Here is a 16328-nt window from a genome sequence, read left to right as displayed (position 1 = left end):
TTCTCTTAGATCCATTAAGAGTAAGAAAAGCAAGATTTCTCATTTTATTGCCACTTCATTTAATTTCCAAAGTGCTTCCTTTCATCCTTTAGGTCCACGTTTGTAATTTCTTATAGATCTGAGTTGGATCTTTCCTTTTCTTTGAAGAACTTCTCTTAGCATGTCTTCCAAAACAAGTCTGTTGAAAACACATTGCCTGTATGTTTGTTTGGTAGCTTTTAACTTGGCCTTCACTTTTAAAAGACAGCTTCACAAGCTGCACAATCCCAATTCAGTGGGTTTTGCCTTTCCTCGTTGATTCCTGTCATCTCTTGGTTATATGGCATCTATAAAGTTCTAAGTAAGTCTTATGTCAGTTTTTATAATAATGTATTTCTCCCTTGGGCTGTCTTCAAGATATTTACTCTGATAATTTTTGTATCTTCAAGATAATTGCTGTGGTATGGTTCTTGGGCTTTGAGTAATATTCTGCATGTTTTTCTCTGTATATGTATTGAATATATGATACCAGTTTTGAGGGGGATTTTTGGTAACTATTGTTTGAAATGTTCCCCTCTTTCCTTTATTTCCAGCATCCTTTGTCCTTCTTTCCTTCACCTTTCTTTTTTTTTGGTATTTTTTATATACACATACATTTTTCCTAGTTGTGTCATGTTTCTTGGCTGTCCTGTCATTTTTTTTCCTGAGGCGTTTTTGATGTTGGCTGCTTTTGTTGACATAACCTCAAAGTGAAACATATCTAAGCTGTTGATGACATCATCAAGGCATTCTTTATTTTTGTTGGAGCACTTTTTTTCTCTATGCTTTTAGAATTGTTTTGATTCTGTCTTTAGAATGGCCCCTTTCTGTTTACTAATGATCCATCTGTATCTATATACTAACTTCCCATTATAAACCTTTATCATATTCATCATAGTTGTTTTACATCCCAGTCTCTTTTATAGCGTCTTTGCCTCATCTGATTTTCTCCTGTCCTAATATTGCTTATTAACTTTTTCCCTTTTAGCATGCTCAGTAATTGTTTTTTTTGAAAGGTAAACATGCATGATGTGCTTGGGAAAAGGGACTGTGTTAATAGACTGGAGACATCTTGGGTTGCAGAGTTCCATAGCCCTGTGACTAAGTCTTAGTAGGTTATAGAAATTGTGCTTCAGCTGTGAATTTGTAAGTGCCACCAACTTATTCATCCCTTTAGATAGTAGAGAATATTTAGAGTGGACTGGCACTAAAATATTTCTATTTCTTAAAGTCAGTTAGGCTGGGCTCTGGAAAAAAAAGTCTCCAGCAAGTCAGAGATAATAAAATAGTCTCAGTCAAGAGCAGGTCTTAAATAGAAGACAGTGTTCTGGCCTATCTCAGAATGGCCACTCGCTCCTGTGGTTGCTTGAAACCTGGAGGAATTTCCTCTAGTCTTCAGGAGAGGTCGCTGGAGGGTACTGGGGATTGTTTCCCCCTCCATAGTCCACAATAAACCCGCCGGGTCAGTTTTCAGTAGTCTTCTAGTACTGGCTACCTCAAGATTTCTGCTCACTGGTTTCTGCCTTGTAAGTTGTGACTGTATCTGATTGTCTTTCTCTCCAGTTGTAGGAACACAGTCCTTGCATCTGTAGCTTTACCTCTCTGTCAGAAAATCTGTTGTTCAATCTTTTTAATTAAGTTGGAATGACTTGCCTGGCAGTGGTGGTGGACCTGTTTGTCCCAGACCCAGCAGGCAGAAACAGGTGGATCTCTATGAGTTCAAGGTCAGCTGTTACACAGAGAAATCTTATCTTGAAAATTCAAAAAAGAAAAAAAAAAGGAGTGATTTGTTTATGTTCAAACTCCACATGAAAGAATGACTTAATCCTTTCTTAGAATTGAAATTCACTCTTAAAATAGCATTCTGAACAGTTGTCTGCAAAATGTCAGTTCCATAGCCTTACCTTTAAATTATAATAGTATGCTTCAAACATAGTTCTCATATGCTGAATTGAACTAAGGAATAAATTCAAATATATCAAATATTTTTGATGTTGCAAAACATTATGTAAAATCAATTTCAGGCAAATTACTTAATTAAAATGCAGTTGATCAGAGCTGTAATACTAATCCTAATTTGTAATGAATTTTGTATTCTTAGCTATATGAAAAAATCAATATATTTTTTAAAGATTTATTTGTTATGTATACAACATTCTGCCACCATGTGTGCCTGCACACAAGAAGAGGGCACCAGATTTCATTATAGATGGCTGTGAACCACCATGTGGTTGCTGGGAGCTGAACTCAGGACCTCTAGAATAGCAATCAGTGCTCTCTTAACCTCTGAGCCATCTCTCTAGCTCTGAAAAAAGTCAATATTTTGTATAGAAAAATTACTCAACCTTTGTATTAAAACACTTTGTTTATGAAAGCTATGTCAAGAGAAAATGTCCTGTTTTATTGGCTCTTAATCAAATATCTCACAATAATTATTTTTTGTTGTTTCACTTAGACTATAATGACTACTTCACAATTTTTTCCTTAAAAATCCATTTTGAGGCTTGGTGCTTAGTCGGTAGGCTGCTTACCCTACAAACTGACTCCATGGCTTTAGTACCCAACAAAAGCATTTGATTTTTTTTAATGTAAAATTTTAACAGCCAGATTATTTAGTACTGGATAGTCCTGTAATTATTTAATCACTTAAGGATCTAGTCCTTTAGCCTCATTTTGGTCACTTTAGCTGCTTTCTCCATTTGTAGTCTGTTCAAAATACTACAGCACCAAAAATGGTTTATTAGAGTATCAGTGTTCTGATCAAACCAACACACCTGAATATGTATTTGATTTGTTAAACATACCTCATTGTGTCTTTAAAAAACCTGGAGTGAGGTTGCTGAATCATTTAATAATTTGAGTAACCCATGTGTATTACTGATACTAAACAGTGTCTCAGTTATAATCACCTCATGAATCTACATTTCATTTTACTGGCTGTCTTGGTTTCTGTAGACCACAAGGAAAGAAGATAATTACAGTGCATTTCCCTCTGCTGCCTGTTAAAGTGCAGGTATGGTGTTTAAAGGGACCACACCATAGCTGATCTTCTCAGGACACAGTGCAACTCCTGTGCTTACCCAGTTAAGCACTATTTAGTTTGCCACATCACAGTTTGATTTATCATGATCCAAAATTCCCGGAGATGAGGTACATTGAAGTTACTGAAAAACATTGACTTGAACTTAGGATATGTCTTAAGAGCTTATTTGCAGGAAGTACTTTTACAAATAAGAAGATAATTATTATGTGACAATTATTCAACAAGACGACTTTGTTAGGGTATAAACCAATTAAGCTCCTTACTGTTGAAAAACAGGTCAGACATAATACATGTCAGCACTTTGATGTGAGGAAACCAGAGCAACGGCTGGAAGGTTTCAAGCTAAAGAAAATAGTTATTAATTGCCTCTCAGCCCAGTGTTACCCCAACATAAGAACTGAATTGCTTTCTTCTGGAAGAAGTACAGCATGGTCATTTACCCTAGAAGGGATTTGCTCTCCAAGGCTGTTTCTACCAAGTATTACTTTCATCTGTTGAATTTCACTTTCTTTTTTGCTCCTGTACACCACCTGCACATATTCTTATTTAATACTTCACTGCAGTGTTGGAAAAATTATGATATATGGTGAATATGTGCATGCTTTTTTTCCTTTTTAATTTAAACTAGAAACAAGATTGTTTTACATGTCAATCCTAGTTCCCTCTCCTTCCCCTCCTCACCCCCTTCACCAGTACCCTATCCCATCCCCTTTCTGCTCCCCAGAGAGGGTGAGGCCTTCCATGGGAGATTTTCAAAGTCTGTCATATCATTTGGAGCTGTAGTAGGCTGTGTGTAGGCTGAGAGAACATCCTTCTATGTGGAATAGGCTCCCAAAATCCATTCATATAATAGGGATAAATACTGATCCACTACCAGAGGCTGCATAGATTGACCAGTCCTCTTCACTGATACCCATGTTCAGTGGATCTGGGTCAGTCCTATGCTGGTTTTCCAGCTATCAGACTGGGGTCCATGAGCCTCCCCATTTTTCATGTCAGCTGTCTGTGGATTCGTCCAGCCTGGGCTTAACCCCTTTGCTCATCACTCCTCCATCTCTGCAACTGGATTCCAGGAGTTCAGCTCAGTGTTTAGCTATGGGTGTCTGCTTCTGCTTCCATCAGCTACTCGGTGAAGGCTCTAGGACAGCATATAAGGTAGTCATCAATCTCATTACCGGGGAAGGGCATTTAAGGTAACCTCTTCACTATTGCTTAGATTGTTAGTTGTAGTCATCCTTGTAGATCTCTGGATATTTCCCTAGAGCCAGATTTCTCTTTAAACCTATAATGGCTCCATTATGGTATCTCTTATCTTACTCGCCTCTATTCTTCCCCTAACTCAATCTTCCTGCTCCCTCATGTCCTCCTCTCCCCATCCTCTTCTCCCCTTCTCTTTCTCCTAACTCCCTCTCCCAATTTTCTCAGGAGATCTTGTCCCTTTCACCTTCTGTGTATGTCTCTCTTGGGTCCTCGTTTTCTAACCTCTCTGGCAGTGTGGATTGTAAGCTGGTAATCCTTTGCTCTATGTATAAAATCCATATATGAGTGAATACATACAACATTTGTCTTTTTGTTACTGGTTTACCTCACTCAGGATGGTTTCTTCTAGTTCCATCAATTTGCCTGCAAATTTCTAGATCCCATTGTCCTTTTTTTCTGCTTAGTAGTACTCCATTGTGTAAATGTACCACATTTTCTTTATCCATTCTTCATTTGAGGGGCATCTAGGTTCTGACAATTACAAATAATGTTGCTATGAACATAGTAGAACAGATGTCCTTGTTGTATGAATGCATCTTTTTGGTATACACCTAAGAGTGAAATTGCTGGTAGACTGATTCCCATTTTCCTGAGGAATCTCCATACTGATTTCCAAAGTGGCTGTACAAGTTTGCACTCCCATCAGCAGTGGAGTAGTTTTTACCTTTCTCCACATCCTCTCCAGCATAAACTGTCATTGGTGTTTTTGATTTTAGCCATTCTGACAGGAGTAAGATGGTATCTCACAGTTGTTTTGATTTGCATTTCCCTGATGGCTAAGGAGCACTTTCTTATGTATCTTTCAGCCATTTTAGATTCCTCTACTGAGAATTCTCTATTTACTTCTGTACCCCACTTTTTAATTGGATTATTTGGTGTTTTGGTGATTAGGTTCTTGAGTTCTTTGTAAATTTTGGAAATCAGTGCTCTGTCAGATGTGGGATTGGTGAATATCTTTTCCCATTCTGTGGGCTGCTGTTTTGTCTTGTTGACTGTATCCTTTGCCTTACAGAAGCTTCTCAGTTTTAGGAGGTACCATTTATTAATTGTCTGTGCTACTGGTGATATGTTCAGGAAGCTGTCTCTTGTACCAGTTCATTCAAGGGTCCCTCCCACTTTCTCTTCTAAGAGGTTTAGTGTGGCTGGATTTATGTTGAGATCTTTATCCATTTGGACTTAAGTTTTGTGCATGGTGATAGATAAGGATCTATCTGCAGTCTTATACATGTCCACATCCAGTTATGCCAGTAGCATTTGTTGAAGATGCTTTCTTTTTTCCATTGTATAGTTTTAGCTTCTTTGTCAAAAATCAGATTTTCGTGGTGTGTGGGTTAATATCAGTGTTTTCAATTCAATTCCATAGGTCTACCTGTCTATTTTTGTGCCAGTACCAAGCTGTTTTCAATACGATAGCTCTATAATAGAACTTGAAGTCAGGGATGATGATGCCTCCAGAAGTTCCTTTATTGTACAGAGTTGTTTTGGCTGTCTGGGTCTTTTGTTTTTCCATATAAAGTTGAGTATTATTCTTTCAAAGTCTGTCAAGAATTGTGCTGGTATTTTATGGGGATTGCATTAAAACTTTAGACTGCTTTTAGCAAGAGTTCTTGCTATACAGGTCTTTCACTTGTTTGATTAGCATCACCCCAAGATATTTTATGTTGTTTGTGGCTGTTGTAAAGTATGATATTTCTCTGATTTCTTTCTCAGCCCACTTATCATTTGTATATAGCAGGGCTACTAATTTTTTTTAGTTAATCTTGTGTCCTCCACTTTGCTGAAGGTGTTTATCAGCCATAGAAGTTCCCTAGTAGAGTTTTTCAGGTCACTTATGTAAACTATCATATCATCTGCAAATAGTCAGACTTCTTCCTTTCTATTTTGTATCCCTTTGATCTCCTTTTGTTGTCTTATTGCTCTAACTAGAACTTCAAGTACAATATTCAAGAGATCTGGAGAGAGTGGACAGCCTTGTCTTGTTCCTGATTTTAGGGGAATCACGTTGAGTTTCTCTCCATTAATTTGATGTTGGCTATTGGTATACTGTATATTGCTTTAGTTTTGTTTAGGTATGTTCCTCTTATCCCTGATATCACCAAGACACTTATCATGAATGGTAGTTGGATTTTGTTGAAGGATTTTTCAGCATCTAGTGAGATGATCATGTCGTTTTTCTTTTTCAGTTTGTTTTATTGTGGATTACATTGATAGATTTTTTATGTTAAACCATCCCTGCATCCTTGGGATGAAACCTGCTTGATCATGTTGGATGATTTCTCTGATGCGTTCTTGTGTTGAGTATTTTTACATCAAAGCTCATGAGGGATATTGGACAGTAGTTCTTTTACTTAGTTGTGTTTTTGTGTATCTTGGGTACCAAGTAATTGTCACCTTGTAAAAAGAGTTTGGCAGTGATACTTCTGCTTCTATTGTGTGGAACAATTTGAGGAGTATTGGTATTGGCTTTTATTTGAATTTCTGACAGAATTCTGCCCTGAAATCATCTGGCCCTGGGCTATTTTTGGCTGGGAGACTTTTGATGAGTGCTTCAATTTCATTGGGGGTTATAGGTCTATTTAAATTGCTTATCAGTTCATGATTTAATTTTGGTAAGTGATATCGATCCAGAAATTGTCCATTTCCTTTATATTTTCCAATTTTGTGGATTAAAGGTTTCCAAAGTATGACCTGAAGATTATCTCCATTTCCCCAGTGTCTTGTTATTTTGCATGTTCTCTCTCTTCATTTTGATTATTTTGGATAGAGGTTTGTCTATCTTGATTTTCTCAAAAAACCTGCTCTTTGTTTCATTGATTCTTTGTATTGTTTTCTTTGTTTCTACTTTATTGATTTCAGCTCTCAATTTGATTATTTCCTTGCATTTACTCCTCCTGGGTAAATTTGCTTCTTTTTGTTCTAGAGCGTTCAGTTGTGCTGTTAATTCTGTAGTGGGAATATTCTACAGTTTCTTCATATGAGCACTTATTGCTATGAACTTTCCTCTTAGCACTTCTTTCAGAATGTCTCATAGGTTTGGGTATGTTGTGCCTTTATTTTCATTAAATTCTAGGAACTCTTTGATTTCTTTCTTTATTTCTTCCTTTACCTAGGAGTGATGCAGTTGAGCATTGTTCAATTTCCTTGAGTTTGTAGGATTTCTGCCATTTCTGTTATTGCTGAATTCTAATTTTAAGTCATGGTGGTTCGATTAGATACAGGGGTTTATTCCATTTTTTTGTATCTATTGAGGTATGCTTTATTGCTGTGTATGTGGTTGATTTTGGAGACGGTTCCTTGTGACACTGAGAAGGTACATTCTTTTGTGTTTGGATGGAATGTTCTATAGATATCTGTTAAACCCAATTGGGTCATAACTTCTGTTAGTTTCTTTGTTTCTTAAGTTTCTGTCTAGTAGTCCTGTCCAATGGTGAGAGTGGAGTGTTGAAGTCTCCCACTATAAGTGTGTAGGGTTTAATATGTGATTTCAGTTTTAGTAATGTTTTTTTGAGACAGGGTTTCTCTGTATTGTTTTGGAGGCTGTCGGTCCAGCCTGGCCTCGAACTCAGAGATCTACCTGCCTCTGCCTCCCGAGTGCTGCGATTAAAGGCGTGTGCCACCACCTCCTGGCCAAGTTTTAGTAATGTTAAGAATGTAAATGCCTTTGTATTTGGTGCATAGATGTTCTGAATTAAGACTTCATCCTGATGGCTTTTTCCTGTGATGAATATGAAATGACCTCCTCATTTCTTTGCTTGATTTTGGTTTGAAGTCTAATTTGTTAGATATTAGGATAGCTACACCAGCTTGTTTCTTGGGTCCATTTGATTGGAAAATCTTTTTTTCCAACCCTTTACTGTAAGATAATGACTGTCTTTGAAGTTGAGGTGTGTTTCTTGTATGCAGCAGAAGGATGAATTCTGTGTTTGTATCGATTCTGCTAGCTTATGTCTTTTTATAGGCAAATTGAGAACATTAATATTGATGGAAATTAAGGACAATTGAGTGTTTACTCTTGTTTTGGATTTGTTGGTGGTGGAATTATTGTTTGTGGATTTACCATGATTTTTCTTTGGGCATTTGGTTATCTATTTCCTATGATTTTGTGAGTATAGTTAACTTACTTATGTTGGAGTTTTCTTCCAGTTCTTTCTGTAGGACTGGATTAGTGGATATGTATTATTTTAATCTGGTTTTGTCTTGGAATATTTTGTTTTCTCCATCTATAGTGATCGAAAGCTTTGCTGGGTATAGTAGTCTGGGCTGGAATCTGTGGTCTATTAGTATTTATAGAATATCCAGGACCTTCTGGCTTTCAGAGTTTCTATGGAGAAGTCATGTGCAATTCTGATAGATTTGCCTTTATATGTTACTGGCCTTTTTCCTTTGCTGCTCTTAATATTGTTTCTTTATTTTGCATGTTTGATGTTTTGAATATTATGTGGCAAGGGGACTTTTTTTCAGTACACTTTATTTGGTTTTCTGTAAGCTTCTTGTAATTTCATTGGCATGTCTATCTTTAGGTTGGGAAAGCTTTCTTCTATAATTTTGTTGAAAATGTTTTCTGCACCTTTGAGTTGGGTTTCTTCATCTCCTTGTATCATTATTATTCTTAGGTTTTGCCTTTTCATCATGTCCCATATTTCCTGGATATTTTGTATTAGGGATTTGTTGGATTTAAGATTTTCTTTGGTCTGTGTTTCTATTTCTCCAAAGTATCTTCAACACCCGAGATTCTCTCTTCCATCCCTAGCTTTTCTAATTCCAGAATTCCCTCAGACTGTTTTTTTTTCTATCTCTATTTCAGCTTTCAAACCTTGCAATGTTGTCTTTTCCTCCATTTTTTGAAATTTTTCGTTAGTTTTTTTCTTCCATTTCTTTAAAGGATTTTCTCATGTCCTCTTTTAGGGCCTCTATCATCTTCATGAAGTTTGTTTTTAAGGTCATTCTCTTCTGCTTCATTTGTGTTGGCACGTTCAGGTCTTGCTGGTGTAGAGTCCCTAGACTCTGGTAGCGTCATATTGGTTTTTCTGTTGTTGAATGTGCTCTTATATTGTCGTCTTCCCATCCCTTATTCCAGTGAGTACAGGTGGGGTCTCTTCCTCTCGTGGGTACAGGTCTATGCATCTCTTCAGGTGGGCGCAAGCAGGTTCAATACTCCTATGGGTCTGGGTGCAGGCAGGTCTGAGACACTCCCTCTCCCAGTGGGTGATGGTGGAACTAGCACAGGGACCAAGGCAGACTCTGGATGGCTTGATCTGCCTCGGGCAAGTTGACCTGCCCACAGTCTCCAGGACAGGAGATCCCAAAGAGGGCAAGTGGAAGTGAGGCCTGAGGCAGGGCCCAAGATCACTTCTCCCTTAAGTGGGGCAAGACTAGCACCATGATATCAGCAGACTCTGAATGGTTTGGTTCACCTGGGGCGAGTTGACCTGCCTGCAGTCACCAGGCCAGGAGATCCCCGAATATGTATGTATATGCTTAACATGGGCTATTGAGAAATGGAAATGTGAACATGGAATTCCTCAAGGTTTTAAAATTAAGATTAAGAATTATTTATTTGAACGGTCAAATAAATATATGTGCTAATTCATTCATTTATCTGTCTGTCACTCCACCCTAGTAAATATTTATTGACCACCTTTTGTTAGCCAAGTGCCCATTGGTCCTTTATTCATCCATTCTCCCATCCATCCATTTTCCCATTCTTTCATCCTCCAATCTGATTATCCATACGTCAGTCCAAGTGAGTGTTTGTTGAGGAGGTTGTGCAAGCCCATATTATCCCAGATGGAGAAACAAAAACACTAGGTAAATAATGCAACCTTTGATGAATTTATAGTCTTTATATAAAGAAAAGAAATAGAGAAAGTAAATAATTACCAACTTCTTCTGCATAACATTTGCTTAATCATATTTTCCCAATAAAAATTTTTGAAAATCACCTTGTAGAGTTTTTCTGTTGCTTAGGAAGGCAATTACTATTGTCATTATTCTTTACCAGCTTATAACAAAGGCCTCCATTATTGCCAAGTTACCAATAAATACCCAGTAAGTTACTCTTATTATTTTTGCTTATTGTGTCCTATGCAATGGTTTGGGTTCATAAGTTATTAGTAGCCTATGATAAAATAAGTATAAAATCTGCAAATATTTAGAAATTCATTTTATAATATATTTAAAGTATTAATTTTCAGGGGATTTATATGAAGTGCATTTTCCTAAATGAAACTTTCTCTCCAGACAGGTCAGATGATAAGGGATCAAGGGGCAATGTGAACAGGATGAAACACATTTTAAATGCTGCAGATATCCAGCAGCTTTTTCTGTGGCTAGTTAATGATCTCAGGAAACCAAACCATAATCAGAACAAAGTGTGAGACCTTTGTGAGCTGGTTAGACTGCTGATCTCATGTAAATGGAGGCAGCCTCAATCCAATGCTGTGCTCTTGTAACTTTGGTCTTTGAATAGCGAGAATAGTTTCTTTAATAACAATGTTTTGTTTTTTGTTTGCTTTTTTTTTGGTTTGTTTGTTTCTTCAAATTCCTTTCCTGCCAGTAGGGCCATATATTAGGACTTGATTTGAACATTACCAAAGAGCTGAGTTGTATTGAAACTTCAGATCAACCTGCATTCTGTGAAATATATGCTTATCTGAAAATATTCTTATTTCATCATCAGGGCTGAACTTGACACTATTTAATTTTTTAGTGGCAGAATGTTTCTTCCCACTTTCAATGCTGGGAACCAAACCCAGAGCCTTGTAAATGCTAAACAATTATGGCTCCATGAATGAGCCCCACTCCCTAGCCTAGTTAGGGTCAATTTTCTGCAGTACATCAATCTGTAGGACCCTGATTTTAGTTTAAGCCCATTCATAGAGCTGGTGTGCATCAAGATACACTATGTCATCTTTCCTTAGTGCAAAATGGACACTTTTTACTTTTTCCTATCAGTGGTCAGTGAAGCAGCGTCAGGAATACAATCCTTTATGGGAAGTTTCTGATTTCTGCTCCAGATTATTCTTTCCAGTATTGATAATGATGAGATTTGGAAGCATGTAAAAAGTTTAAATGAATAGGTGACAAGAGGAACAATCCTACTGGTTTTAACTGAAGACTGTACTGAGTGGAATATGTAGTGTGCTCTTCTTGTCTCAGAAGTAATTTTGTCACTTTTATATCTTAGGTGGGCCTCTTAGGAAGAACTGGCTCAGGGAAAAGTACTTTGTTGTCAGCATTTTTATGCTTATTGGACATTAAAGGTGATATACAGATCGATGGCGTCTCGTGGAACTCAGTGACCTTACACGAATGGAGGAAAGCTTTTGGAGTAATAACACAGGTGAGCACAAAAATGTAAAAACCAAACCAACAATAAAAATTGACATGTTTATCACTGTTGGACATACATAAGAAATTCTTATCACTCTGCAAAATATATTTGGTGTGTTTTGCTATCTCTCCTGCTGTGCAAGAAAAATGTACCATAAGGCATAAAAGCTCCTCCCAAAGTTTGGAATTCTGTGTGATATGTATTTGTTGAAATGTTTGATAGTGTTTTCCCAAAGCAAAATCTGTAGGAGCAGCCTGGGACATTTTTGAGACTGTTTTCATAGTCCTTCTTCAGTGTTCAGAGCTCCAAGTGAGTGATAGCAGCCCATGGGTAAACACTTTGCAAGATACAAAAGATGCTTCCAAAATCACGAGCTCTTGGAAGCATGACATGGTGGGATTGGAAATCAAAAGTTCAGTGGTTGTCCTTTGGCGTTTGAATAGGAAGAACTGTGTCATTTTAACCTATAGCTTGTCAGTGTCAGCCTTTGATTTGGGTCAGACAGGATCTCTAATCTCAGTTGAGTGCCATTCTGTGTGTTACTGCACAAGCTGACACCCCATACAAAAGAGAGACAGCAGCAGCTGCAGTGAAGTGACCCAGATGCAAGCCTAGAGAAGTCTTCACTGCGACTGAAGCCAGAAGACATTTGCGGTGTTTCTGATGCTGTTTGCCCTTTTCTCCAGTGCTTCTCCTCCTTTTGTTCTGCTAAGCATTGGACCCAGCCCACTAAGATGATTCTTTAAGGACACCTGTACTTGTAACACAAACTTAGCATGCCAGAAGCATCACCGGGTAGACCAACTACAAATCCAGTCCAAGAAGATGCTTGTATTCTTGATTCATGATCTTCACAGACCATTTGCTCCTTTCAAGTGATGAGGCACTAAATATTGTAACTGCCAAACTGATGCTTTCAATTCATTTCTGTAGTTTGCCATTTTTTCCAGAAGCTTCATCCTGGCTGGAGTTGTGGGAACACAATTTTAAAGTCAAAAGGACTGTCCGATGGTCTAAAGATAAGCAAACATAGAAACACAAGTTTCCCGGGGCGATAGAGTGAAAACGTTGAGCGAGGGACGCGAGTGTGGTTGTCAGAGAGGCACTGCTGTGGAACGCCCCTAATCTGCTCCCGACTTTGACTAACACAGTGGAGGCTCTGCCTTTGTTTTTCTTGTTAACACATGTATACCCACTAGAAAAGCCAAGCTCCAAAAGGTCATGCCTCTTGTCCCTCACTGTATCTGCCACGCAATAGAAGGGCTCTGTACTCCTTACTAGTTCTGCTTAGGAACTTCCATACACAAGACCCAGAGGACAACAGAATGGGCCAGAGTTAGGGAAATCTGTCTTGCCTTTCTGCTTGTCAGTCTTCAGACTTGCCTCTATCCATTTCTGCTCTTTGATGGTATCACATTTACATCTTAAAAAATGGAATAAATGTGTTCAGAAGCTCCTTCAGAAATGCTGATGAGGGCCATATTAGCTGCTATGCTCAGTGTCTCAAGAATATTTGCCAGTGAGGTTAACATCGTATCAATGACAATTTTTGAACATCATGCAAATACCTAAGTAAGAGAAAGAGGACAAAGTCCTCCTATACTTGATGGCTAAGTTAAGGGCCGCTTTACTTTTTCTGACTCTTTTTGGAAAGTAGGAATTACAACATGTTTTTCCTTTCCTGGAGTTTAATATTCAGAAAGAAGCAAAGAATAAAGAGAGAGCCGATGCTTTTTCATCTTTTCCTTTCTCCTATGTCTCTACTTACAAGGGCAAACGTCTGAAGATCACTCTCACTTTGAACTAGTGTAATACTCCAGGTTCATTGGCCACTGTTTTGCAGACACATGAAACAGGTATCTTGAAAAACATCCCCTCTCTCATACAGAGGATCCTGAAACATTAGCTGCGGAGTCACAAGATGCCATTGGTTTGAGCAGTTCCTGGCAGGTGTTTTGTTTTTATTTGTTTTGTTTTCATAGTTTAGCATCTTGAAAGTAATCTCAGAATACAGACTATTATGTACATTCCAAAGTAGAGTCTCTTTCATTTGTTCTATTTTGGCTGTGAGTTTCCAGTCAGAAGAGAAGACGATGAAGATGGTAGTTGGCATCTCACTGGCTTAGACAATTAGAGCAGCATGATGAAAATGGTTACTAACTGTGGACCTTGTCAAACAGATAAATCCATGAAAAACAATTAATTTAAAGCTTCAGTTATAAATTTAGAAGACTAGAAGCTCTTCTGAGTAAATGACTCGAGCTTTTATTTTTTGTTTTCATTGTACCTGGTGTGTGTATGAGAGGAAGGGAGAATTATGGGTGTGTGCATGATATGACACACTTGGAGAGGTCAGAGCACAGCTTTCAGGAATCTGTTCTCTTCTTCCATTGTGGAATTTGGAGATTGGATTAATGTCATGAGGCTTGTGTGGCAAATGCTTTTATCCACTGAGCTGTCTCACTGGCTCCATTTCTTAATGATTTGAAAATACCCAACATCCTCCCTTCATTCTCACCACACAGACTTGGAGTTTGGGAGACATTACATACATGTGTGGATATAATCTGAAATTGCTGGGGCAATAGATGGAATCTTAAAGTTTACCATATAAAATCATTAAACCCCGTGCTTGTAATTATATTACAGACTTTTTAGCAAATGTAGAGATGCTACTTTTCCTTATTATGCCACAGAGAAGTTCCAGGCCAACCTGTAAACTTCTGATGATAAATTAAAAATGATGCTCATTGTCATAAGACAGAGATTAAAGAAAAGACTGAGTCCAAAGTGAGAAACTGAAAGTCAGTAATCGAACATAGCTCTCTGTCAAGGTTGGGACTAGTGTGTAGACTGTGATAGATGTTTAGGCCCCAAAGCTGCCATCACTGCTCCCAGGAGATCAATGCTCCTCCTTTCTGTCCTTTGTTCTCAATGTCTTGCCTTGATAACTCTTTTTTTTGTAGCAAACATGTAACTGTTTACAGGTCACACTTTACTAATTGAAGGTTTGTTTTCCTCCAAAACAAATGTTCTGCTTTCACTGGGCACACCCAAATGTGTTATTAAACCTTGTTTATGAGTTTCTCCTTGCACTTCTGATATATCTTATTTTCAAATTATCTGCATATGTCTTTAATTTATAAACTAATTGTAGATATTCTAGTTAAAATGCAAGATTTAAACACAGTGATAAAAATGGAAGCATAAATATAAAAGACTGATAGAAATACTAAATAATATAATTTTCTTCTGAATTTATCCCTCAGTTATAAGACATGTAAAGTAACACCGTGCATGTGAGGAATTCAAAATACATTGTTCTATCCTGAATCACTAAATGTTGCTGTCTTCTCTGATCTGTGGCTCTGTCAGCATTTGGGCTCTCTGTATAGTCTTAAGTCATTTGTTTTATTTCTGTGTCTTGCTCTCCTTATTTGTAAAATGGGCATAATAATAACAATTCCTTGTACTTTTGTAGAAATTCAGTGAAAAGTTTTCAGATTCTTCATTTCCATACTGCTTGAGTATTATTCTCTGTGTGATAGTTATTATCATTTATAATTCTATGAGAAAAAAAACCATGTCTCCTTTGTCTGTATATTGCATTGGGGGTATGTTCTATAATTGTGAATAAATGAGTATGGATAATTTCACAATGAAAGTTGTCAATACGAAGGGAAAGGGAGAAGTGTCAGAGCCATCACAGAGTAGGGAGAATTTGGAGAAGTCATCACATGGTCTAGCATCTAAGGGCTGATTCTCCTGGGGTTAGGAAGGTATCCTGGAGAAGGTATGGTGGAGCATTGGTACACACATGATGGACTGTCAGATGATCACACTGTGATGTGATTAATTAGAACTTACTGATGTAAACAGTTGGACACAATGCAAAATTCAAGAGAAGGCATGAAAGTAACTGACATGCCCCATTTTCAAATAAATACAACAGAGGTTAGCTATTTCTGAGCCTAAAATTCAAAACTTTTGATTACATGTTATGATTAGAAAGAACATTTTTTATCTATCTTTAAAACTTTGTAGTATAAAAAAAAGTTATGACTCACTGAATGGATTTCCAGGAAACTGTATTTCTACTATCTTACATACGGTGTTTTATATTTAAATAAATGGCATACACATTGACGGTATAACAGTCTGTATTTGTTACAAACTATCAGTGGTTCTGAATACAAATATATTCTTCAAAATTTTCTAATTGATGCATGTTCTTTAGAGCAAAACAATGATCAATTTTAAACATTCTGATGCACCTGAGAATTGTGATGGTTCATCCTAAATGTGTTTTTACTGTCTGGAAACTGCAGCAGAAATGATTAGAGACTTCAACCACATTATTATCTCCAAGCATTTGGGCCACATCTCAAGTGATATAGACATACACATATATGTATACAAGGACAGTCACTTCTCCCATTTATTTACTTTATTTTAAATTCATTCACCACATAAGCTGAATTGCTTTTTTGTTTTCTAGTGCTACAGCTTAGTGCCCGTTGTAGTGATAGAGCAGCCATAGGAAGTCCATGTAGGCTCAGCTGCTAGACTTGAGGAATGGAGGAGTCAGTTTCAGGGAAGAGATTAGTCATGGGGTGAACAATGTGATCTCTTTATTCTGCCTAGAGTCTCAAGAATTGCTCTTTATACTATACA

The 16328-nt window shown here is 37.5% G+C and overlaps 1 protein-coding gene across 1 annotated transcript in view; it reads left to right on the top strand.

Moving 5' to 3' along the window:
- Cftr (CF transmembrane conductance regulator) overlaps positions 1 to 16328 on the top strand; it is a 137552-nt gene that overhangs the window by 107862 nt on the left and 13362 nt on the right. The window contains exon 23 of the mRNA XM_040728649.1: positions 11508 to 11663. Within this exon, the coding sequence (XP_040584583.1) occupies positions 11508 to 11663 (156 nt within the window). The remainder of the gene's footprint in view (positions 1 to 11507; positions 11664 to 16328) is intronic.

This window comes from Mesocricetus auratus, unplaced genomic scaffold, assembly GCF_017639785.1.
Source record: "Mesocricetus auratus isolate SY011 unplaced genomic scaffold, BCM_Maur_2.0 Super-Scaffold_100019, whole genome shotgun sequence".
Classification (NCBI taxonomy): Eukaryota; Metazoa; Chordata; class Mammalia; order Rodentia; family Cricetidae; genus Mesocricetus; species Mesocricetus auratus.
Note: the sequence above shows the minus strand (reverse complement) of the source record. Positions and strands in the feature narration are given on the sequence as shown.